This window comes from Symphalangus syndactylus, chromosome 17 (genome assembly GCF_028878055.3).
Source record: "Symphalangus syndactylus isolate Jambi chromosome 17, NHGRI_mSymSyn1-v2.1_pri, whole genome shotgun sequence".
Classification (NCBI taxonomy): Eukaryota; Metazoa; Chordata; class Mammalia; order Primates; family Hylobatidae; genus Symphalangus; species Symphalangus syndactylus.
Window position 1 is genome coordinate 98798725 of NC_072439.2, and position 25721 is coordinate 98824445.

The following is a 25721-nucleotide window of genomic DNA, read 5'->3' on the forward strand; positions in this document are numbered from 1 at the left end:
AGGAGTTCAAGACCAGCCTGGCCAACATGGTGAAACCTTGTCTCTACAAAAGTACAAAAATTAGCCAGACGTGGTGGCAGGTGCCTGTGATCCCTCTACTTGAGAGGCTGAGGCGGGAGAATTGCTTGAACCTGGGAGGCGGAGGTTGCAGTGAGCCGAGATCATGCCATTGCATTCCACCCTGGGCAACAGAATGAGACTCCATCTCAAAAAGAAATAAAAAAATAAAAAATACAATCATCAGATCTCATGAGACTCACTATTGGGAAAACAGCATGGGGGGAAACTGCCCCCATAAACCAATCACTTCCCTCCCTTGACACATGGGGATTAAAATTCAAAATGAGATTTGGGTGGGGACACAGAGCCAAACCACTTCACCTACTAAAACTATTCCCAAAAAATTGAGGAGGAGAGACCCCTCCCTAACTCATTCTAGGAAGCCAGTATTACCCTGATCCCAAAACCTGGCAAAAACAATGAAAAAATAAAACTGCTGGGTATGGTGGCTCACGCCTGTAATCCCTGTGCTTTGGGAGAACTGAGGGAGGCGGATCACTTGAGGTCAGGAGTTCGAGACCAGCCTGGCCAACATGGTGAAACCTCATCTCTACTAAAAATACAAAAATTAGCCGGGTGTGGTGGTGCATGCCTATAGTCCCAGCTACTTGGGAGGCTGAGGCAGGAGAATCGCTTGAACTTGGGAGGTGGAGGTTGTAGTGAGCCGAGATTGCACCACTGCACTCCAGCCTGGGTGACAGAGTGAGACTGTCTGGAAAAAAAAAAAAAAAAAAAAAGAAAGAAAGAAAGAAAAAAAGAAAAAGAAAGAAAGAAAGAAAGAAAGAAAGAAAGAAAGAAAGAAAGAAAGAAGAAAGAAAGAGAAAAGAAAACTACAGGCCAATATCCCTGATGAAAATGGATGCAATAATCTTCAACAAAATAACTAGCAAACTGAATCCAGCAGCACATCAAAAGTTAATTCATGAGGCCGAGATGGGTGGATCATTTGAGGCCAGAAATTCAAGACCACCCTGGCCAACTTGATGAAACCTATCTTTACTAAAAATACAAAAATTAGCTGGGTGTGTTGGTATATTCCTGTAATCCCAACTATTCAGGACGCTGAGGCATGAGAATTGCTTGAACGTGGGAGGCGGAGGTTGCAGTGAGCCGAGATCATGCCATTGCACTCCAGACTGGGTGACAGAGTGAGACTCTATCTCAAAACAAAACAAAACAAAACAAAACAAAAACCAGATGCAGTGGCTCATGCCTGTAGTCCCAATACTTTTGGAGGCTGAGGTGGGCAGGTTACCTGAGGTCCCGAGTTTGAGACCAGCCTGGCCAATATAATGAAACCCTGTCTCTACTGAAGATACAGAAATTAGCCAGGCATTGTGGCCCACACCTGTAGTCCCAGCTACTCAGGAGGCCGAGGCAGGAGAATCACTTGAACCCAAGAGGTGGAGGTTGCAGTGAGCCAAGATCACACCACTGCACTCCAGCCTGGGTGACAGAGCGAGAGTCCATGTGAAAAAAAAAAAAAAGTTAATTTGATCAAGTAGGCTCTACTCCTGGAATGCAAAGTTGGTTCAACATATGCAAATCAATAAATGTGATTCATCACATGATATGGTTTGGGTCTGTGTCCCCACCCAAATCTGACCTCGAATCATAATCCCCATAATCCCCACATGTCAAGGGCATGACCAGCTGGAGGTAATCGGATCATGGAGGCGGTTTGTGATAGCGAGTCTCATGAGATCTGAGGGTTTTATAAGTGTCTGGCATTTCCCCTGCTTGCACTCATTCTGTCCTGCCACCCTGTGAAAAAGCTGCCCGCTTCTCCTTTGGCTTCCGCCATGATTGTAAGTTTCCTGAGGCCTCCACAGCAATGCAGAACTGTGAGTCAATTAAACCTCTTTCCTTTAGAAATTACCCAGTTTCGGGCAGTTCTGTATAGCAATGTGAGAACAAACTAATATACCACATAAACAGAATTAAAAACAAAAAACAAATATAAAATAAGAAGAAAAAAACAAGAAAAAAACCAACTAAATCAAAACAAAAACCATAGATAATCTCAATAGTTGTGGAAAGAGCATTTGATAAAATCTAATATTGCTTCATAGTAAAAACCCTCAAGGAACTAGACATCAAAGGAACATAACTCAAAATAATAAAAGCTGTCAGTGACAAATCCACAGCCAACATCATACTGAACAGGTAAAAACTGGAAGCATTCCCCCTGAGAATGGGAACGTGACAAAGATGCCCATTCTCACCGCTCCTATTCAACACAGTCCTGGAAGTCCTTGCCAGAGCAATCAGGAAAGAGAAAGAAATAAAAGGCATCCAGATAGGAAGAGAAGAAGTCAAACTATCTCTCTTCACAAATGATAATATTCTATACCTACAAAGCCTTAAAGAATCGGCCAGAAGGCTCCTAGAACTGAAAAATGACTTCAGCGAAGTTTCAGGATACAAAATGAACATACAAAAATCCATAGCATGTCTATACACCAATAACATTCAAGCTGATAGCCAAATCAAGAATGTAATCCCAGCACTTCGGGAGGCCAAGGCGGGCAGACCACGAGGTCAGGAGATCGAGACCATCCTGGCTAACATGGTGAAACCCCGTCTGTACTAAAAATACAAAAAATTAGCCGGGCGAGATGGCGGGCGCCTGTAGTCCCAGCTACTCAGGAGGCTGAGGCAGGAGAATGGCGTCAACCCTGGGGGGCGGAGCCTGCAGTGAGCCGAGATTGCGCCACTGCACTCCAGCCTGGGCGACAGCGAGACTCCGTCTCAAAAAAAAAAAAAAAAAAGAATGTAATTCCATTAACAATAGCCACAACAAACAAACAAAAACACCTAGGAATACATCTAACCAAGGAGGTGAACGATATCTACAAACAGAACTACAAAACACTACTAAAAGAAATCTTGGCCGGGCGCGGTGGCTCACGCTTGTAATCCCAGCACTTTGGGAGGCCGAGGTGGGCAGATCACAAGGTCAGGAGATCGAGACCACAGTGAAACCCCGTCTCTACTAAAAATACAAAAAAATTAGCTGGGTGCAGTGGCGGGCACCTGTAGTCCCAGCTACTCGGAGAGGCTGAGGCAGGAGAATGGCGTGAACCCAGGAGGCGGAGCTTGCAGTGAGCCGAGATCGCGCCACTGCACTCCAGCCTGGGCGGCAGAGCGAGACTCCGTCTCAAAAAAAAAAAAAAAGAAATCTTGCCGGGCGCGGTGGCTCACACCTGTAATCCCAACACTTTAGGAGGCCGAAGCAGGCAGGTCACGAGGTCAGGAGATGGAGACCGTCCTGGCTAACATGGTGAAACCATGTATCTACTAAAAACACAAAAAATTAGCGAGGTGTGGCAGCACATGCCAGTAGTCCCAGCTACTCGGGAGGCTGAGGAAGGAGAATCGCTTGAACCCAGGTGGTGCAGGTTGTGGTGAGCCAAGATCGCGCCACTGCACTCCAGCCTGGGTGACAGAGCAAGACTCCGTCTCAAAAAAAAAAAAAAAAAAGAAAGAGAAATCTTAGGGGCTGGGCGTGATGGATCATGCCTGTAACTCCAGCATTTTGGAAAGCCCAGGCGGGTGGGTCACCTGAGGTCAGTAGTTTGAGACCAGCCTGGCCAACATGGTGAAACCTCGTCTCTACCGAAAACACACAGATTAGCCAGGCGTGGTGGCGGGCGCCTGTAATCCCAGCTACTCCAGAGGCTGAGGCAGGGAACTGCTTGAACCCGGGAGGCGGATGTTGCAGTGAGCCGAGATCGCGCCACTGCACTCCAGCCTGGGCCACAGAGCAAGACTCTGTCTGAAAAAAAAAAAAAAAAACAGCTGGGCGCGGTGGCTCACGCCTGTAATCCCAGCACTTTGGGGGGCCGAGGCGGGCGGATCACGAGGTCAGGAGATCAAGACCATCCTTGCTAACATAGTGAAACCCCGTCTCTACTAAAAATACAAAAAAAAAAACTAGTCAGGCCTGGTGGCAGGCGTCTATAGTCCCAGCTAGGCTGAGGCAGGAGAATGGCATGAACTTGGGAGGCGGAGCTTGCAGTGAGCCGAGATTGCGCCGCTGCACTCCAGCCTGGGCTACAGAGCGAGACTCCGTCTGACAAAAAAGAAAGAAAGAAAGAAGAAATCTTAGATGACACCAACAAATGGAAAAACATTCGATGCTCATGTATTGGAAAAATCAATATCGTTAAAATGGTATACTGCCAAAAGCAATCTACAGATTCACCATTATTTATTTATTTATTTATTTATTTTTGGAGACAGAGTCTCTCTGTCACCCAGGCTGGAGTGCAATGGTGCAATTTAGGCTCACTGCAACCTCCGCCTCTCAGGTTCAAGCCATTCTCCTGCCTCAGCCTCCTGAGTAGCTGGATTACAGATGCGTGCCACCACACCTGATTAATTTTTGTATTTTAGTAGAGACAGGGCTTTACCATTTTGCCCAGGCTGGTCTCGAACTCCTGAGCTCAGGTGATCCGCCCCCCTTGGCCTCCCAGAATGCTAGTAGTAGAGGTGTGAGCCACCACACCCAGCCTAAACATTATTCCTATCAAGGTACTGTGTCCAGAGTTGGTTCTTTCCGGTGGGTTTGTGGTCTAGGTGACTTTAAGAATGAAGCCGTGGACCTTCACGGTGTTACAGCTTTTAAAGGTGGCACGGACCCAAAGAGTGAGCAGCAGCAAGATCTATTGTGAACAGCGAAAGAACAAAGCTTCCACATCGTGGCAGGGGACCTGAGCAGGTTGCCACTGCTGGCTGTGGGTGGCCAGCTTTTATTCCCTTATTGGCCCTCCCATGTTCCGTTTCTGTCCTATCAAAGTGCCTTTTTTTTTTTTTTTTTTTGAGACGGAGTCTCGCTCTGACCCCCAGGCTGGAGGGCAGTGGCACGATCTTGGCACACTGCAAGCTCCGCCTCCCGGATTCATGCCATTCTCCTGCCTCAGCCTCCTAAGTAGCTGGGACTACAGGCGCCCGCCACCGCGCCTGGCTAATTTTTTGTATTTTTAGTAGAGATGGGGTTTCACGGTGTTAGCCAGGATGGTCTCGATCTCCTGACCTTGTGCTCTGCCAGCCTCAGCCTCCCAAAGTGCTGGGATTACAGGCGTGAGCCACCACGCCGGGCCTCATGTACAGGCTTTTGTGTAGACCTGAGTTTTCAGTTCATTTGGATAAATATCAAGGAGCTCGACTGCTGGATTGTGTGGGAAGAGCATGTTTAGTTTTGTAAGGAACTGCCAACTCTCTTCCAAACTGGCTGTATACCATTTTGCATTCCCACAAACAATGAATGGCCCTTCCTATGGCTTTTCATCCTCACCAGCATTTGGTGTGTAATTTCTGAATAAAATCCTTTGTGTTTTCCAAGTATCCAGTTATTTTGATCTGAAAATAATAATTTTTCTTCCATTCTGATTTCTCTATCTCTATATTCTACCTTTTGTCAAATTATATTGGCTAACACATTCAGAAAAATATTAAGTAATAGCTGTAAAAATGGATAAACCTCTCTTGTTCTTGACTTCAAGTTTGGGAGAACTTTTATTGTGTCCCCATTAAGCATGATGCTGGCTAATTTTTTGTATTTTTAGTAGAGATGGGGTTTCACCATGTTAGCCAGGATGGTCTTGATCTCCTGACCTTCTGATCTGCCCACCTCGGCCTCCCAAAGTGCTGGGATTATACAGTGAGCCACGGCACCCAGCCCAGAGTGCGTTTTTTTCAATCCTGCCTGCAATTGGCTACTTTTAGGATCCTGCTGATTGGTGCATTTTACAGAGCACTGATTGGTGCATTTTACAGAGGGCTGATTGGTGTGTTCTACAGAGTGCTGATTGGTGCATTTTACAGAGTGCTGATTGGTGCATTTTACAATCCTCTTGCTAGCTACAGCACACTGATTGGTGCGTTTTATAGAGCACTGATTGGTGCATTTTACAATCCACTTGCTAGCTACAGAGCGCTGATTGGTGCGTTTTACAGAGCGCTGATTGGTGCATTTTACAATTCTCTTGCTAGCTACAAAGCGTTGATTGGTGCGTGGGTGCATTTTACAATCCTCTTGAAAGACAGAAAAGTTCTCCAAGTCCCCACTCAACCCAGGAAGTCCAGCTGGCTTCACCTCTCACTACCAATGTCATTTTTCAAGGAACTAGAAAAAACTATTCTAAAATCTATATGGAATCAAAAAGACTCTGAATAGCCAAAGCAATCCTAAGTGGAAAGAATAAAGCCAGAGGCATCACATTACTGGACTTCAAGCTATACTACAAGGCTGCAGTAACCAAAACAGCATGGTATTGGTTAAAAAAAAAAAAAAATACCTATGGTCATCTGATCTTTGGCAAGGTTGGTAATAACAAGCAAAGGGGAAAGAACACTGTATTCAATAAATTGTGCTAAGATAGTTGGCTAGCTATATGCAAAAGAATAAAACTGGACCCCCACTTTTCACTGTATACTAAAATTAACTCAAAATAAATTGAGAATTTAAATGTAACCCTTCAAGCTATAAGAATCGTAGAAGAAATCCTGGGAAACACCATTTTGGACATTGGCTTTGGGAAATAATTTATGACTAAATCCTCAAAAGCAATTGCAACAAAGCCAAAAATTGACAAATGGGACCTAATTAAAGCAAAGAACTTCTGCACAGCAAAAGAACCTATCAACAGAGTAAACAGACAACTTACAATGGGAGAAAATATTCATAATTTATGCATCCAACAAAGGTCCAATATCAGAATCTATAGGGAACTTAACTGAACAAACAAGAAACAAATATCCCCATTAAAAATGGGCAAATGGCTGGGAGAGGTGGCTCACACCTGTGATCCCAGCCCTTTTGGAGCCCAAGGAGGGCAGATTACAAGGTTGGGAGTTCAAGACCAGCCTGTCCAACATGGTGAAACCCCAACTCTACTACAAATACAAAAATTAGCCAGGCGTGGTGGTGTGCGCCTGTAATCCCAGCTACTTGGGAGGCTTAGGCAGGAGAATCGCTTGAACCCAGGAGACGGAGGGTGCAGTGAGCCAAGATTGTGCCATTGCACTCCAGCCTGGGCAATAGAGCAAGACTCCATCTCAATAAATAAATAAATAAAAATGGGCAAAACACATAAATAGGAACTTCTCAAAAGAAGACGTACAAGTGGCCCACAAACATATAAAAAAATGCTCAACATCACTAATCATCAGAGAAAAGCAAATGAAAATCACAATTAGATACCATCTCACACCAGTCAGAATAGCTATTATTAAAAAGTCAAAAAATAACATGCTGGTGAGGCTGCAGAGAAATGGGAACACTTATACTCTGTTGGTGAAAATGTAAATTAGTTTAGTTACTGTGGAAAGCAGTTTGGAGATTTCTTTTTTTTTTTTCGAGACAGAGTCTTGCTCTGTCACGCATGCTGGAGTGCAGTGACACGATCTCGGCTCACTGCAACTTCCGCCTCCCAGGTTCAGGCAATTCTCCTGCCTCAGCCTCCAGAGTAGCTGGGATTACGGGCACCCACGACCACACCCAGATAATTTTTGTGTTTTTAGTAGAGACAGGGTTTCACCATGTTGGCCGGGCTGGTCTCAAACTCCTGACCTAAGGTGATCTGCCCCACTCGGCCTCCCAAAGTGCTAGGATTACAGGCATGAGCCACTGTGCCCGGCCTGGAGATTTCTTAAATAACTTAAAACAGAACTACCATTTGACCCAGCAATCCCATTACTGGGTATACACCCAAAGGAAAATAAATTATCCTACCAAAAAAACACATGCATTTGTATGTTCATTGCAGCACTATTCACAATAGCAATGACATGGAGTCAACCTCGGTGCCCATCAGTGGTGGACTGGATAAAGAAAATGTACAAACATGCTATGGAATACTTCACAGCCATAAAAAATATGAAGTCATGTCTTTTGCTGAAATATGAATGTAGCTGGAAGCTGTTATCCTAAGTGAAATAATGCAGGAACAAAAATCCAAATGCTGCATGCTCTCAGTTATAAGTAGAAGCTAAATAATGAGTATTCGTGGATATAAGGATGGTAACAACAGGCCAGATGCAGTGGCTCACGCCTGTAATCCCAGCACTTTGGGAGGCCGAGGCGGGCGGATCACGAGGTCAGGAGATTGAGACCATGCTGGCTAACATGGTGAAACCCTGTCTCTACTAAAAAAATACAAAAAAAAATTAGCCAGGCGTGGTGGTGGACGCTTGTAGTCCCAGCTACTCGGGAGGCTGAGGCAGGAGAATGGCGTGAACCCGGGAGGCAGAGCTTGCAGTGAGCCGAGATGGCACCACTGCACTCCAGCCTGGGCGACAGAGCGACACTCCTCTAAAAAAAAAAAAAAAAAATCACTGACAAAGAGAAACTATTAAAAAGAAGTGAGAGGGCCTGGTGTGGTGGTTCACGCCTGTAATTCGAGCACTGTGGGAGGCCCAGGTGGGAGGATCACTTGAGCCCAGGGGTTCAAGACCAGCCTGGGCAACATAGGGAGATGTCATCGCTACAAAAATAATGATAATAATAGTAATAAAAAAATTAGCCGGGCGTGGTGCAGGAGCCTGTGGTCCCAGGTACCCTGGAGGATGAGGTGGGAGGATAGCTTGAGCCCAGGAGGCAGAGGTTACAGCGAGCCTAGGTTGTGCCACAGCACTCTAGCTTGGGCGAGAGAGCAAGACCCTGTTTGGAAAAAAAAGAAAAAAGAAAAAAGAAAAAAAACAACAGTAATTGCAGCCATTGTTTAGAACTAAGACTAAACAAAGCTTTTGTTTGGAAAGGAGTACTGTATCATTAACATTGTTTAGAATTTTCTGACACATGATGATGATTAAGAGCAAACCATCCTGCAGTTGGCTTCGGTATTGTTTTTCTCTTCTCCACCATCAATGCATATCCTTACTGCCTACAGGGCTCTCAGCAACACACCGTTGCTATTCCATTGCAGTCACCTCCACTTTATTCTTCCAGATCGCGTATGTTCAAAACTGAACTCATCTTCCGCCATAAATCTGCTATTATTATGTTTTTACCTGTCAGGACATTGGCTTATAATTTTGGAAAGCATTCACAGTTGGGGCGGGTAGGACACAGATAAAGAGACCAATCACAATACCAGGGGTCAGATCAATGGGAAAACCAGAGAGCGGACGCCTGGGCCAGGCCTCAAAACGTCCAGAGCTGGAGTGGGTCTTTTGCTTTCGGCGCAGGGGTGACGGGATCAGCGGAGGGTAGGGGTATACACTAGCTGCGGTCTGATTTAGCCCTTTTAGGTTAAAAGCTGGAGAAGGGGCTAAGTCTCAAACGCGCTTAGCAGCTCCTGAACGCGGTTCCCATCCCAGCGCGTTCTGAGGGAGGCCGGGGCAAAGGACGCGGTGACGGGCGGGGGCGGGGCGGCTCCGGGTCGGGAGGCGGGGCGGGAGCGCCGGAAGCGGGCGGTGCCAGGCCCAGCCCCTCAGGCGGAAGGGCGCGGAGGAGGTGACGCGATAGACCAGCGCCGGCGTCGCGGCAGCCGCTTCAGAGGAAGCTTGGCGGCTGTGGCCGCGGCGAGCAGGCCGGACGCCTCGTCGCTGGCGGGGCTTCCCCTGGAGCTGACGAAGGCGGGGTCCGCGGTCCAGGCTGCTGCCGCGTCGGGGCCGGCGGCGGGGCAGCTGCCAGGAACGAGGGTAGCAGGTAAGCGGGGACGCGGGCAGCCGAGTGACGGACTCAGCCATCGCCTGGCGGGGCTGGCTGGGGCCATTCCCGCGCCGGTGCGCCACCTCAGCGCCCGGTCCGGAGGCCTCGAGCCGCCCTCCCCCGCCCGAGCTGAAGGCCGCTGTCCGTCTCGGCCACAGCCTCCCGTTCCGGGGGAGGCGCGCGAGCTCGTCCCGAGGGGCCGCTGCACTGCGCTGTCGCTCCAGCCGGGCTGTGCGTCGCAGGCACCGTGAAGCTGGCGCCCCCCAGCTCCTCCTGAAGCCGGGAAAGCTCTGGGAGGAGGAGCCGCTGTCACAGGCCTCCAGCTCCGGCCGCCTTGGAAGTCCGGGTTTTTTATTTGCTTAGACCGCTCTGCCTCCTTCCGGCCTTGGTTTCTTTCCTCGCGCTCCCGGGACCCTTTTCCAGAGAGCCCGGTTGGGCATGAGCGCGGTGGGAGACGTCTTTTCCCTTCGGTCTGCTCTGAGCGGTATCGGCCTCCGCTCTACGCCTGTAGCCACTTTGTCGGGGTGGAGGGATGCGGAGAGGATGTGGGAGTTTTGGACTTAGAGCGAGAATAGCCGAGGTGAAATCCTACCCTGCTGTCTGGTAGTGTTTTTCATCTCATGCTAGACGTTTCGACCTTTTTCACCGCAGGTAAAGTGGGACTTTCTTCTACCAATATAAATTATAATGTTTGGAGAATTAAATGAAAGCAGACGTTAGTTATGAAATGTTTTGAGAATCTGGTTAAATTTAATTTAAGAATATCCAGGACACTTCATGATAGTTTCCTAATTCTGTTTTTTTTTTTTTTTTTTTTTTTTTTTTTTTTGCATTTTGCCCGGAGTAACTAAGCTTGGTATGGAGAAGGGTGCCCAGAGATGCCAGGCGCTTGTGTGGTCAGAGCCTAACTGCAGTCTCTGTTTTGGGTGGGCAGCATCAGGAAGAAACCAGACTCTCTCCTAGCCATCCACATGTCTCACGCTTATTGATGGCATATTATTGGTATATGAGGGATGACTTATATCATTTTTTATCTTTACTCAAGATAGCTTTTTCCCAGTGCATCTTTTCTAGGAGAAAAGCTTGGTATGTAGAGGAGGGTGGTGGGGAGGGAGGCTTCATTTACACCTTGGCTCACAATTTTTTTTTGTTGGGGGGGACAGGGTCTCACTCTTAACACCCAGGCTGGAGTGCAGTGGCGCGATCTTTTCGGCTCACTGCAACCTCCTTCTCCCGGGTTCAAGCGATTCTCCTGCCTCAGCCTCCAGAGTAGCTGGGATTACAGGTGCCCGCCATCACGCCCGGCTAATTTTTGTATTTTTAGTAGACACGGGGTTTCACCATGTTGGCTAGGCTGGTCTCGACCTCCTGACCTCAAGTGATCTACGTGCTTCGGCCTTTCAAAAGTGCTGGGATCGGCCGGGCGCGGTGGCTGACGCCTGTAATCCCAGCACTTTGGGAGGCAGAGGCGGGCAGATCACCTGAGGTCGGGAGTTCGAGATCAGCCTGACCAACATGGTGAAACCCCCATCTCTACTGAAAATACAAAATTAGCCAGGCGTGGTGGCGCATGCCTGTAATCCCAGCTACTCGGAAGGCTGAGGCAGGAGAATAGCTTGAACCCGGGAGGCGAGGTTGTGGTGAGCTGAGATCGTGCCATTACACTCCAGCCTGGGCAACAAGAGCAAAACTCCGTCTCAAAAAAAAAAAAAGTGCTGGAATTACAGGCATGAGTCACTGCGCCTGGGCTATTTCACTTTCTAAATCAGCCTTTTTTTTGGTAGGCTATTATGTGAATCCTTCAAAAATCATAGAAAAATTGAAATTTAACAATATTTTGCTTTTATTCTAGCTTGTCATAAACCCAGTGCTCTACACACAGGCCTGCCTTTCTGCCTCCTCCATCCTGGCATGCATGGCCATTTACTTTGTGGTGTTAGCCAGCTTCCTTTGGAGCTCAGTTTGAGAACAGGGGATTCTGTGCTTCTCTAGTTGCCAAACATCTGATTGAAGTAGATCACCTTGGCATTCGCGATATTAAGCATGTCTTTGCGAATTTTTAGTTCCTTTTTCTTTTCTTGGTTAGATTGTACTCTGTCACTGATTTAAAGAATTTGGTAGACGCTCAGAAAGGGTCAACTGATAAGGTGGTCACAGTGTTTTACATGTATTTTTCTTACCTATTATGGTGAAACCCTTGTGACTTTTTTTTTTGGGTGTGGGTAATATTTTCAAAATTAAGGTACATAGGCCATCAGGCTGTGTTGAACATTCTCTTTTAGGGAAATATATTCATTCTCCAATTATTCTTTGGTAGCCTTCTCATTGCTTTAGCAATTCCTACTCTATTATTAGTAGAGCCAGAAGTGGACCCTACATCACAGATTCTCCAAATATACTCAATTATTTTTTCTCTAAAATGGTCATGTTTATAGCATGTTGATTTTCTTTTTTTTTTTTCTTTTTTTTTTTTGAGACAGAGTTTCACTCTTGTTGTGCAGGCTGGAGGGCAATGGCTTGATCTCTGCTCACTGCAACTTCCGCCTCCTGGGTTCAAGTGATTCTCCTGTCTCAGCCTCCCAAGTAGCTGGGATTACAAGCGCCCACCACCATGCCCGGCTAATTTTTGTATTTTTAGTAGAGATGGGGTTTCACCATGTTGGCCAGGCTGGTCTTGAACTCCAGACCTCAAGTGATCTATCCGTCTTGGCCTCCCAAAGCTCGGGGATTACAGGTGTGAGCCACTGTAGCCGGTCAGCAGCATGTTGATTTTCTGCAACCAGATGACAAAGGACATCGTAAAGTCAATGATTTAAAAAGTCATGTTGGTGTGGCGCAGTGGCTCATGCCTGTAATCCCAGCACTTTGGGAGGCTGAGGTGGGTAGATCACGAGTCAGGAGTTTGAGAACAGCCTGGCCAACATGGTGAAACTCCATCTCTACTGAAAATACAAAAAAATTAGCTGGGCATGGTGGCGGGCGCCTATAATCCCAGCTACTCGGGAGGCTGAGGCAGGAGAATCGTTTGAACCCATGAGGCGGAGGTTGCAGTGAGCTGAGGTTGCACCATTGCACTCCAGCCTTGGCAACAGGGTGAGACTCCGTCTCAGAAAAAAAACCAAAAAACAAGTCATGTTAACACATAGGTTGTCTAATACATTCAGAGTCTAGAGAGACCTGGTATGATGTATCTGAGAAACCAAATAGCTGAATCTCTAAAATTTTATTTTTGTGTCTGGAATACCTTAATTCTGAAGTTTTAATTGTTGTTGAATTTCAGATTCTGACAGGAGACAAGTAGAGGTACATGTGAAGGGTTAGTATGAACCCAGGGTTACACTTTGAATCTAAACTGATACTGTAGATTTAACATTGAAACAAAGCAGCTCTAGGGAGTTGTAACAACCTAGCAAAAATTGAAGGTTAGAAGTCACTTGCCGGCTCTTGAGGCAGTCTTCTGGCTCTGACTCTACTTGAGACTAGAATTTTCAAGAATTTTTTAACTTAATTTTTTAAAGATATAATTTACGGCCTGGCGCAGTGGCTCACGCCTGTAATCCCAGCACTTAGGGAGGCCGAGGTGGGTGGATCACCTGAGGTCAGGAGTTTGAGACCAGCCTGGCCAACATAGTGAGACCCCCATCTCTACTAAAAATACAAAAATTAGCTGGGCATGGTGGCACACACTCATACTCCCAGCTACTCAGGAGGCTGAGGCAGGAGAATCTCTTGAACCTGGGAGGTGGAGGTTGCAGTGAGCCGAGATCGGGTCACTGCACTCCAGCCTGGGTGACACAGCGAGACTCCATCTCAAAAAAAAAAAAAAAAAATACAGTCAAATACATAGACCTTAAGGGTTTTTGTTTTTTAAAGAATATGTACACAAAATGGAAGACAGAAAAATAGCAAAACATTTTGGAAGTCGGAATGCAGATTGATTTAAGCAATCCGCCTGCCTTGGCCTCCCAAAGTGCTGGGATTACAGGCGTGAGCCACCACACTTGGCCGATACAACTTTTTCATAGTGAAGCTTCAGTTAACCTGTACAGTAGCTGCTCTGCGAACTTTCACCCAAATATTGGGCTCCTTAAGGGGCTGTTTAGGCTTGGGGCTGTCCTAGGGTCGGTGAGTATCTATCTAACAGGAGTGTAAACCTTACTTCTGTTTCCCTTATGTGTGTGTTTTATCTTTGAAGGAATGTTGATATTTGGTCAATATGAACATACAGCAGCATGGCTGGGAATACAGGGGCAGAAATGTAAAGGAAACGCATGTGAAGTTTGCTTTTAATTACTGGACCCTTGTATTCGAGAACCTTCTATGGCAGTATCTGGTCTTCGCTCCAGGGTCAGATTCCCTAAAGAAGAAGGGATCTCCTGCTTGGAGAGTACAAATTGGGCTTCCAGCAGTCTGGCTGCTAAACTTAGGGAAAGGCTCGAGGTCTTAGCATTTATTATATAAACACTCATTCATGTTCATTTAACTCAACTGTTTTCAGTAAGATGACCTCATTCTCAACTGGACCAGTTGAAAAGCTTTCCAGTCCAGGAATTGTTTTTACGTAAGATTGTTTTAAGCTGCTACATGTGGTTAGTGGCTACCATATTGGATAACGGAGCTGCACTATCCAGTATGGTAGCTGCTAGCCACATGTAGCAGCCTAAATCTAAATAATTAAAATTAAAGGTTTAGTTCCTCACTTGCATTAGACACATTTCCACATTTGCCCAGAGGCTACCATATTGGGCAGAGCAGATATAGAATATTTCTGTCATTGCAGAAATTTTATTGGGCTGTGCTGTTCTAGTCTAGAGAAGAAGACTCCAGGTTTCTGCAAGGATGGGTAGGGGACAGTTGGCTGGTTTTGTGGCATGTGGGAGGATATTTAAATCATTTGACCAATCCTTTTATTTTTAGCATCATATTCATATTCACATCCCTCTGTAGAACAATTCCTGACCTGTTTTGAGGTATTGTTCTTTAGATTGCTTTCCTCCCTGCAAGCTTGAGATTTAATTTTTTTTTTTTTTGGAGACGGAGTCTTGCTGTGTTGCCCAGGCTGGAGTGCAGTGGCATGAACTTGGCTCACTGCAACCTCCACCTCCCAGGTTCAAGCAGTTCTCCTGCCTCAGCCTCCCAAGTAGCTGAGATTACAGGCACATGCCACCATGCCCTGCTAATGTTTGTATTTTAGTAGAGATGGGGTTTGCCATGTTGGCCAGGCTGGTCTCAAACATCTGACCTTAGGTGATCTGCCCGCCTCAGCCTCCGAAAGTGCTGAGATTACAGGCGTGAGCCACCACATCCGACCGAGGTTTTATTTATTTATTTATTTATTTATTTTCTCAAGATGGAGTTTTGCTCTTGTTGCCCAGGCTGGAGTGCAATGGCGCAATCTTGGCTCGCTGTAACCTCCACCTCCTGGGTTCAAGTGATTCTCCTGCCTCAGCCTCCTGAGTAACTAGGATTACAGGCATGCGCCATCATGCCTGGCTAATTTTTGTATTTTTAGTAGAGATGGGGTTTCTCCATGTTGGTCAGTCTGGTCTTGAACTCCTGACCTCAGGTGATCCGCCTGCCTCGGCCTCCCAAAGTGCTGGGATTACAGGCGTGAGCCACCAAGCCCAACCCCAACCGAGACTTCTTTAGATCTTTAAGTCAATCCACATTCCAACTTTCAAAATGTTTTTGCTGTTGTTCCGTCTTCCATTTTGTGTACATATGCTTTAAAAAACAAAAGCCCTTCAGGTTTATGTATTTCACTGTGGGTAAATTATATCTTTAAAAAATTAAGTTAAAAAATTCTTGGCTCACACCTGTAATCCCAGCACTTTGGGAGGCCAAGGCGGATGGATCATGAGGTCAGGAGATCAAGACCATCCTGGCTAACACGGTGAAACCCCATCTGTACTAAAAATACAAAAAATTAGCCAGGCATGGTGGCAGGCACCTGAAGTCCCAGCTACTTGGGAGGCTGAGGCTGGAGAATCCTTGAACTTGGGAGGTGGAGGTTGCAGTAAGCCGAGATGTGCCACTGCACTATAGCGTGGGTGACATAGTGAGTCTCCGTCTCAAAAAACAAAAAAAAACAAAAAAAACATAAATTAATTTTAATTAGTTATTTAGGGATGGGTCTTGCTGTGTTGCCCAGGTTGGTCTCAAACTCTTGGCCTCAAAGGATCCTTCTGCCTCAGCCTCTTGAGTAGCTGGGATTACAGACATGCACCATGGTGCCTGGCTGGTTTTTTCTTTTAAAAAATTAATTTATTGGCTCACACCAGTAATCTTAGGTACTCAGAAGGCTGAGTCAGGAGGATTACTTGATTGAGCCTGGGAGTTTGGGGCTGCAGTGAGCCATGGCTGACAGAATGAGACCTTTAAAAAAAAAAAAAAAGATAAAGGACAATTTTTTTATTCTTAATGAAGTTTTAGGAGGGAATGATGGTAAAATGTGTCTGCTTAATCTGCAGTCTTTATCCACAAGTAAAGTACTTCATCAGAATTTAAACATGTATAAGAATCCCCACTAAAAAAATGTTTCAGCCGGGCACGGTGGCTCATGCTTGTAATCCCAGCACTTTGGGAGGCTGAGGTGGGTGGATCACGAGGTCAGGAGATCGAGACCACGGTGAAACCCCGTCTCTACTAAAAATACAAAAATAATTAGCCGGGCGTGGTGGTGGGCGCCTGTAGTCCCAGCTACTCGGGAGGCTGAGGCAGGAGAATGGCGTGAACCTGGGAGGCGGAGCTTGCAGTGAGCCGAGATCGCGCCACTGCACTCCAACCTGGGTGACAGAGCGAGACTCCGTCTCAACAACAGCAACAACAAAAAATGTTTCAGCTTTACCCAGGCTTCTTCAACAGTTTTTATATATTGCCTTTTTTATTCCACCTTGGTTTTTGTCGTTTCCATTGTACTTAAATTTCTTCTGAAAATGTCAAGAGAATTCAGTGAACACTCTTAATCCTTATCTTGCTTGACTTCTCAACAATCTTTGACTGACCGTTTCCCTCTTTTTAGAAATGTGTTCTAGCTTTGCTGATACCACCTTTACCTGATTTTCGACCTTATCTCCCGGGTCATTTTTTTTCACTTTCCTTTGCTTAGTCTTCTTTCTTTATTTCACTCTTAAAACCTGGAGTTCCAGCTGGGCACACCTGTAATCCCAGCACTTTGGGTGGATCACCTGAGGTCAGGAGGTCGAGACCAGCCTGACCAACATGGAGAAACCCCGTCTCTACTAAAAATACAAAATTGGCTGGGCGTGGTGGCGCATGCCTGTAATCCCAGCTACTTGGGAGGCTGAGGCAGGAGAATTGCTTGAACCCGGGAGGCGGAGGTTGCAGTGAGCTGAGATCATGCCATTGTACTCCAGCCTGGGCAACAAGAGCAAAACTCTCCAGCCTGGGCAACAAGAGTGGAAAAAAAAAAAATTCCTAGAGTTCCTTGGGATATTGCCCTAGGGTACATTCTCTCATTCTCTTCTACCTTTTACAGATTCTTTCTAGATGATCTTATCATTTTCTATAGCTTTGGTTACTCTAAGCTGAAAACTGGAATTCACATGATGTCCTCTTTTCAGAATTCTTGAACTGTGTATCCAACTGTGTATATCCACTTGGATTTCTAATGGTCATCTCAAATTGAACATGTGAAAGACTAAAGGCACAGTCAGTATAACCTTCCCCTAATCAATCTCCATCTGTGTTTCGTATCAGTGATACCACTATCTACCTAGTAGCTGATACTGGAACTTTTACCCCCAACAGATAGGCTTTTGACAAATGACAAATCCTGTCATTTCTGTGTCCTGAAGATTGATTCACTTTGCTACATCCTCCCAGTTTTTCTCCTAATCCAAGAAGCTGTCCCACTGTATCTGCATTGATTTACCTGTAACAGACTCCTAATGGGTTTCTTCTGCTGTAGCCTTCTCCTAGCCATTCTTCACATTGCAGGTAGAATGATTTTTTTCAAGAATATGAATCAGATCTTTGTCTTTCAGTGGCTTCACACCAACCTTATGTTAAGTATCAGCATCATAAATTTAGCTCTTCTGTTCCTTACCTACCCCTTCGGTGCCTCTAAGTGTTACTGAAGTTCTTTCTGTTCCTTGAAATACTGAATTCCCTCTCTTTCCTAGTAACTTTTGCTCATCATTTGTCTCAGCTGAAAAATAATTTCTTCAGAGAGGTGTTTCCTGACCCTTTTGCCAGTTATTTCCATTGTACCCTGAGTTTGACCTTTTTTTTTATTTTTATTTTTATTTTTTTTGAGACAGAGTCTTGCTCTGTTACCCAGGCTAGAGTGCAGTGGTGTGATCATAGCTCAGTGAAACTTTGACCTCCCATGCCAAGCGATCCTTCCACCTCACCCTCCTGAGTAGATGGGAACACAGGCATGTACCACCACTTTTGGCTATTTTTTTTGGAGACAGGATCTTCCTGTGTTGCCCAGGCAGGTGATCTTGGTCTGTCACCCAGGCTGGAGTGTAGTGGCTCAATCTCGGCTCACTGCAGCCTTCAGAACTCCCAGGTTCAAGCAATTCTCGTGTCTCAGCCTCCCGAGTAGCTGGGATTACAAGCACATGCCACCACACCTGGCTGATTTTTTTTGTATTTTTAGTAGGGTTGGGGTTTTACCTTGTTGGCCAGGTTGGTCTCGAACTCCTGACCTCAAGTGATCCGCCTGTCTTGGCCTCCCAAAGTGCTGGGATTATAGGTGTGAGCCACCACACTCAGGCCCCCTCTTTTTTTTAATTGTGGTAAAATATACGTAACATAAAATTTACTATTTTATGCTTGTAACCATTTTTAGGTGTACAGTTCATTGGCATTAAAGTACATTCGCATTGCTGTGCAACCATCACCACCATTCATCTCCAGAACCTTTTTATCTTCCCAAACTGAATTCTGTACCCATTAAGCAATAACTCCCTTTTCTCCCCCTCCCTGTTGGTTTATAAAAGTTGACTTTATATAGTTTTTTGCTTTTATCTGTTGGTTTTGGTCTGTTTTTACCCCTAGACATCTGGTGATTCTTGGTCATCCTTTATTTTTTATTTTATTTTTTTGAGATAGAGTCTTGCTCTGTCGCCCAGGCTAGACTGCAGTGGTGTGATCTCAGCTCACCACAACCTCTGCCTCCCAAGTAGCTGGGATTACGGGCATGCACCACCATGCCCAGCTAATTTTTGTATTTTTAATAGAGATGGAGTTTTGCCGTGTTGGCCAGGCTGGTCTCAAACTCCTGACCTCAAGTGATCTGCCCACCTTGGCCTCCCAAAGTATTGGGATTACAGGCGTGAGCCACCGTGCCCAGCCCATCTAGTTGTTTTTAAGAATGACCCCTAAGAAACTGCTTGGGAACTCTTAACATGTAGTGGGACGTGTCAACTTTGGGGTACACTGTGGGCCATTTTGTGGGGTAATATCTGTATCTTTATGGATTTTTTTTTTTTTTGTGGACTAGTTATAGTCTCCAGAAAAGAATCTTCCGTCTGCTTGTATGGGTGAGACAGACTGCTAGCATTCTGGGAGATGAGTGGCAAAGTGTGTTTGGAGTCTCATATGCAGTATATAATTCCATCTTCAAACTGTGCCTGGAGTCCCTCTGTCTGCAGACTTTCCATTTTACTCTTTTTTACATTTTACATTTTACTATTTTATCTAAAGGATAAACTTCCAATCTTGGGTAGGGGAGGGTCACTTACCTGCCATGTGGAGTTAAGTAGGGATCTGGAGTTTAATTGCTTCTTAAACTTTAGGCCACCTTATTGAGTAATTGTTCAGACTTGTTTTGTTGAGACATCCCCAAATGTCACTATCTGTTGGTTTTTTCTCTGTGAATGATTTGTTTTCCCCCAGGGACTAGTCGCCTTCTTGTGGATATAGAGCTTCTTGCCAGTCTTATGGAAGCTGAGTGGCGAAGGGCCTGGAGGGGAATTCACGGTGTAAACTCATTTATCCTCCTGGTATACCCCTGTGCTCAGCTGTACATGATATACTGGACTATCCTGGGTCATCCTCCACAGAAAGTGAAACTTTCATTATCTGCCAGCGTAGGAGATGGTATCTAGGAGTTTCACTGCTTCTTATTCAGACTTTGAGCCAGCCCTTCCTTTTCAGCACCACCCATACTCTTGACTTTCATAGGTATTATGTTGCCTCTGCTTCTGAGCCTTTCTGCTTTCTGAGGTCCTGTAGCTTCTTTTTTTTTTTTTTTTTTTTTTTTTTTTTTTTTTTTTTTTTTTTTTTTTTTTTGGGGGCAGAGCTTCACTCTTGTCTCCCAGGCTGGAGTGCAGTGGTGCAATCTTGGCTCACTGCAACCTCCACCTCCCAGGTTCAAGCAATTCTTCTGCCTCAGCCTCCCAAGTAACTGAGATTACAGGCACCCATCATCATGCCTGGCTAATTATTTTTGTATTTTTAGTAGAGACGGGGTTTCACCATGTTGGCTGGGCTGGTCTCAAACTCCTGACCTCAGGTAATCCATCCGCCTCAGCTTCCCAAAGTGCTGGGATTACAGGCATGGGCCACCACACCTGGCCCTGTGTTCTCATTTGTAAAATGAAGGATGGGGAAGGGAGAGGAGACCAAATACCACTTAAGACTGATTCCATATTGACTTAATTATAATTTGCTCATAGCAAAATAATTTGTTTCATACAGCAAATTTTTAAAAGAGCAGGTACTTTTGTTCCGTATAGTCATGCACCAGTAGATAATTTAGTAAATACGTGTGATGTCAGCATCTCAAGAGGGAGGCCATGCTCCAGTGTTACCAGTCAAAGACTCTGGGTAGCCGTGCAAGGACAGGACTTTATCAAATGCTGTCACCCAGTGATGGTTGTGGATCTCAAGTGAATATAAGAAAAAAGAACCAACACAAGCATACACACATATACTGCAGGAACACACTCTAGAAGTAGATGGAAATGAATGACAGTCAAAACCAAACAATAACTTCCCCTCAGGATTTAATAAGATCTAATATTAGCAAAGGCTCTTTAGTCTGGAAAGAAAGGAACCAGCCACTGCAGGTAGAGTGGAAGAAAGACTATGAATCAGAAGCCAATATTCTAATTTCAGCTTGCTAACAATTTACTCAGAAGTGCTGTATTACCTTTCTGTGTATAAGTTTTCTCTGGGGAAAAAAAATGGAGGACTGAACACGTTTACCTCAGTTCCCTCTCCAAATCACACTGAGGTTACAGAAATCAGATTTTTTTTTTTTTTTTTTTTTGGAGACGGTGTTTCGCTCTTGTCACCCAGGCTGGAGTGCAGTGGTGCAATTTTGGCTCAGTGCAACCTCCGCTTCCAGGGTTCAAGCAATTCTCCTGCCGCAGCCTCCCCAGGAGCTGGTGTCAGGTGTGAGGATTACAAGCAATCCTCCCCGCTCAGCTTCCCAGAGTGCTGGGATTACAGGTGTGAGCCACTGCGCCTGGTCGAAAATGATTCTTAAGTTTATTTTTCTCAGAGGCAGTTGTACAGCAAATGGCTTTTTGTTAGACTACTCATGTCCTCCCTCCTCTCCAGTTTTCATTGTGATGGAAACCCTGGTCGGGTAAGATTTCATTGTGTCTAATAGTCTAAATTGAAGTATATGTACTCTTTTTTTTCCTCAAAGTATATGTACTCTTTTTTTTTTCTCAATTTTCTACCTTAATTACTGTGAATATGTCTTCATGACCTTATTTTTAGATAGAAATATAACTTACTTCTCTTCTTTACAGCTGCATCCAGATCTCATTATGCATCAGAAAAATGAAAAAACAGAGGAAAATTCTATGGAGGAAAGGAATCCACTTAGCTTTTTCTGAGAAATGGAATACTGGGTTTGGAGGCTTTAAGAAGTTTTATTTTCACCAACACTTGTGCATTCTGAAAGCTAAGCTGGGAAGGCCAGTTACTTGGAATAGACAGTTGAGACATTTCCAGGGTAGAAAGAAAGCTCTTCAAATCCAGAAAACGTGGATCAAGGATGAACCCCTTTGTGCTAAGACCAAGTTCAATGTGGCTACTCAAAATGTTAGTACTTTGTCCTCTAAAGTGAAAAGAAAGGACACTAAACACTTCATTTCCTCCTCAAGGACTCTCCTGAGACTCCAAGCAGAGAAGTTGTTGGCATCAGCAAAGAATTCTGACCATGAATACTGCAGAGAGAAAAATCTCTTGAAGGCAGTTACTGACTTTCCATCAAATAGTGCTTTAGGTCAGGCCAATGGTCACAGACCTAGGACAGACCCACAAGCTTCTGACTTTCCCATGAAGTTCAATGGGGAGAGCCAAAGTCCAGGTGAGAGTGGCACGATTGTGGTCACCTTGAGCAACCATAAGAGAAAGGGCTTTTGTTACGGCTGCTGCCAAGGGCCGGAGCACCACAGGAATGGGGGACCTTTGATTCCAAAAAAGTTCCAACTTAACCAACATAGAAGAATAAAATTATCTCCTCTTATGATGTATGAGAAATTATCCATGATTAGATTTCGGTACAGGATTCTCAGATCCCAGCACTTCAGAACCAAAAGCAAGGTTTGCAAGCTAAGAAAAGCCCAGCGAAGCTGGGTACAGAAGGTCACTGGGGACCATCAAGAGACTCGTAGGGAGAACGGTGAGGGTGGCAGTTGCAGCCCATTTCCTTCCCCAGAACCTAAAGACCCTTCTTGTCGGCATCAGCCGTACTTTCCAGATATGGACAGCAATGCTGTGGTGAAGGGGACGAACTCTCATGTGCCTGATTGCCACACTAAAGGAAGCTCTTTCTTGGGCAAGGAGCTTAGTTTAGATGAAGCATTCCCTGACCAACAGAATGGCAGTGCCACAAACGCCTGGGACCAGTCATCCTGTTCTTCTCCTAAGTGGGAGTGTACAGAGCTGATTCATGACATCCCCTTACCAGAACATCGTTCTAATACCATGTTCATTTCAGAAACTGAAAGAGAAATTATGACTCTGGGTCAGGAAAATCAGACAAGTTCTGTCAGTGATGACAGAGTAAAACTGTCAGTGTCTGGAGCAGGTACATCTGTGAGTAGCGTAGATGGGCCTGTGTCCCAAAAGGCTGTTCAAAATGAGAACTCATACCAGATGGAGGAGGATGGATCTCTCAAGCAGAACATTCTTAGTTCTGAGTTGCTGGACCACCCTTACTGTAAAAGTCCACTGGAGGCTCCCTTGGTGTGCAGTGGACTCAAACTAGAAAATCAAGCAGGAGATGGAAAGAACAGTCAAAAAGCCTCTCCAGTGGATGATGAACAGCTGTCAGTCTGTCTTTCTGGTATGCACTTTTCCTTTATTCTCCCTCAAACTCCAAGCTCACATTTGCTGTTCATTATCCTTGCTAATAAGAGTCCTATTTTTTTCTCCCACTCATGGATATTTCTTTAAACCAGTTAGTCTTCTTGAAGCCTTTTATATTGCTGCATTATGTAGATGTTCCATCATTTAATCCTCGTAGACACTTGTATTGATTCCATTTTTTTCATAAGCTAATAGTGTGATGAAATTATTTCTTTACATTTATACATTTGTTTCTGTAAGCTAAATTCTCATTATTAGAATTGATGGTGAAGGAATATTCACACTTAAAATTTTAAGATAATTAAGTTACCCTCCAAAAAGTTGAACCAGTTTACATTTCTTTTTTAAATTTGATCACTTGCGTTTATTCTATTCTTTTCTTATATATTTCTTTTTAAATTTTTTTTTGCACACAAAACAATAAACATTTTCTAAAAATACATACAAAAAGATGCATATCAAACAGGAAGGTTGCACATGGGAAGACGGGGAATAGAAATGGGGGGTGGGAATTAAAGAAAATAAATGAGAGAGGGACTTTGTATGGATCAATGATAATAACTCAATCCACTATTTGACAAGAAGGAGAAGGGAGAGGAAGAAAAGGAAGGTGGGATAAAGGATCAGAAAGGGAGGAAAATAGAAAAAATTAGAGTATGACTCCAGGGTAGACCTGTTTTGTTGTTGCTGGGTTGGTTGGTTGGTCTGGTGTATTTTTCGTATGTTTTGCCATGTTGGCCAGGCTGGTCTCGAACTCCTAGCCTCAAGTGATCAACCCGCCTCGGCCTCCCAGAGAGCTGGGACTACAGGCGTGAGCCACCACGTCCAGCCCCCACATTGTGCCTGGCCTCCGTGGTAGACCTCCCAGACGGGGCGGCCGGGCAGAGGCACTCCCCACATCCCAGACGCGGCAGCCGGGCAGAGGCGCTCCTCACATCCCAGATGGGGCAGCTGGGCAGAGGCTATCCTCATCCCAGACGGGGTGGCTGGGCAGAGGCGCTCCTCTCTTCACAGATGATGGGCGGCCGGGCAGAGACGCCCCTCACTTCCTAGTCGGGGTGGCGGCTGGGCAGAGGTGCTCCTCACTTGCCAGACGCGGCGGCCGGGCAGAGATGCCCCTCACTTCCTAGTCGGGGTGGCGGCCGGGCAGAGGCGCTCCTCACTTGCCAGACGGGGCGGCCGGGCAGAGGTGCTCCTCACTTCTGAGACGGGGCGGCTGGGCAGAGGCGCTCCTCACATCCCAGACGATGGGTGGCCAGGCAGAGACGCTCCTCACTTCCTAGACTGGGCGGTGGCTGGGCAGAGACGCTCCTCACATCCCAGACGGGGCGGCGGCCGGGCAGAGGCTGCAATCCTAGCACCCTGGGAGGCCAAGGCAGGCGGCTGGGAGGCGGAGGCTGCAGCGAGCCAAGACCACGCCACCGCACCCCAGCCCGGGCAACACCGAGCACCAAGTGAGCGAGACTCCGTCTGCAGTCCCAGCACCTCGGGAGGCCGAGGCGGGCAGACCACTCGAGGTCAGGAGCTGGAGACCAGCCTGGCCAACATGGCGAAACCCCGCCTCCAGGCAAAGGACAAAAACCAGGCAGGGGTGGTGGCGCGCGCCCGCATTCCCAGGCAGCCCGCAGGCGGAGGCAGGAGAATCACGGGAGCCGGAGGCAGGGAGTCTGCAGCGAGCCGACTACACTCCATCCTGGGCAACAGAGGGAAGAAAAGGACGGAAGGAAGGAAGGAAGGGCCCAGTTTACATTTGTTATGCTTTGCCAGTCTTACAGATCACAGAGTTTTGTTTTAATTTGCATTTTTGAGTTTTAAGTTTGAACATCCGTTTCTGTGTTTATTGGCCACTTTTTTGTGTGTGCATGGTTTTCCTTTGCCTATTTTTCTTTTTTTTTGAGATGGAGTCTTACTCTGTCGCCAGGCTGGAGTGCAATGGTGCGATCTTGGCTCACCACAACCTCCGCCTCCTGGGTTCAAGTGATTCTCCTGTCTCAGCCCCCCGAGTAGTTGGGATTACAGGCGCCCGCCACCACACCTGGCTAATTTTTGTATTTTTAGTAGAGATGGGGTTTCATCATGTTGGCCAGGCTGGTCTCGAACTCCTGACCTCAGGTGATCCATCCACCTTGGCCTCCCAAAGTGCTGGGATTACAGGCATGAGACACCGTGCCCTGCCCCTTTGCCTATTTTTCAATTGGATTTTTTTTTTTTTTTTTTTTTTTTTTTTAGGAGACGCTCAATGTACCAGGCACTGTGCTGGTTCCTAAGAATGTAGCAATGAACAGAATATATGACCTTCAGGGAACTTGGTGTCATTCTAGTCATAAAAATGTTAAGTTAATTGCTTATTATAAATGTTCTAAGAATGGTCCCTCACGAAAGGTAAAAGCCTTCAGTACCCCAAAATTGTTTGATATTTTTGCTTAATAGGAGTTTTCAGTTCTTACATAGTAAAGCTTATCTGTCTTTTTTTATTTTTTATTTTTTGGAGATGGAGTCTTGCTCTGTCACCCAGGCTGGAGTGCAGTGACACAATCTCGGCTCATTGCAACCTCTGCTTCCTGGTTCAAGTAGTTCTCCTGCCTCAGCCTCCCAAGTAGCTGAGACTACAGGCACACGCTGCCATGCCCAGCTAATTTTTTGTATTTTAGTAGAGACAGTGTTTTCACCATGTTGCCCAGGCTGGTCTCGAACTCCTGAG

The 25721-nt window shown here is 45.8% G+C and overlaps 1 protein-coding gene across 4 annotated transcripts in view; it reads left to right on the forward strand.

Annotated features, from left to right (window-relative positions):
- The first annotated feature begins 9499 nt into the window (after positions 1-9499).
- SENP5 (SUMO specific peptidase 5) overlaps positions 9500-25721 on the forward strand; it is a 55442-nt gene continuing 39220 nt past the window's right edge. For 2 of the 4 annotated variants that reach the window (XM_063622183.1, XM_063622184.1), the window contains exons 1-2: positions 9532-9715; positions 21454-22997. In XM_063622183.1, the coding sequence (XP_063478253.1) occupies positions 21485-22997 (1513 nt within the window). In that variant the 5' untranslated portion in view covers positions 9532-9715; positions 21454-21484. Of the gene's footprint in view, positions 9716-21453; positions 22998-25721 lie in introns of all 4 variants that reach the window. The other 2 variants (XM_063622181.1, XM_063622182.1) reach the window with 2 other exon arrangements.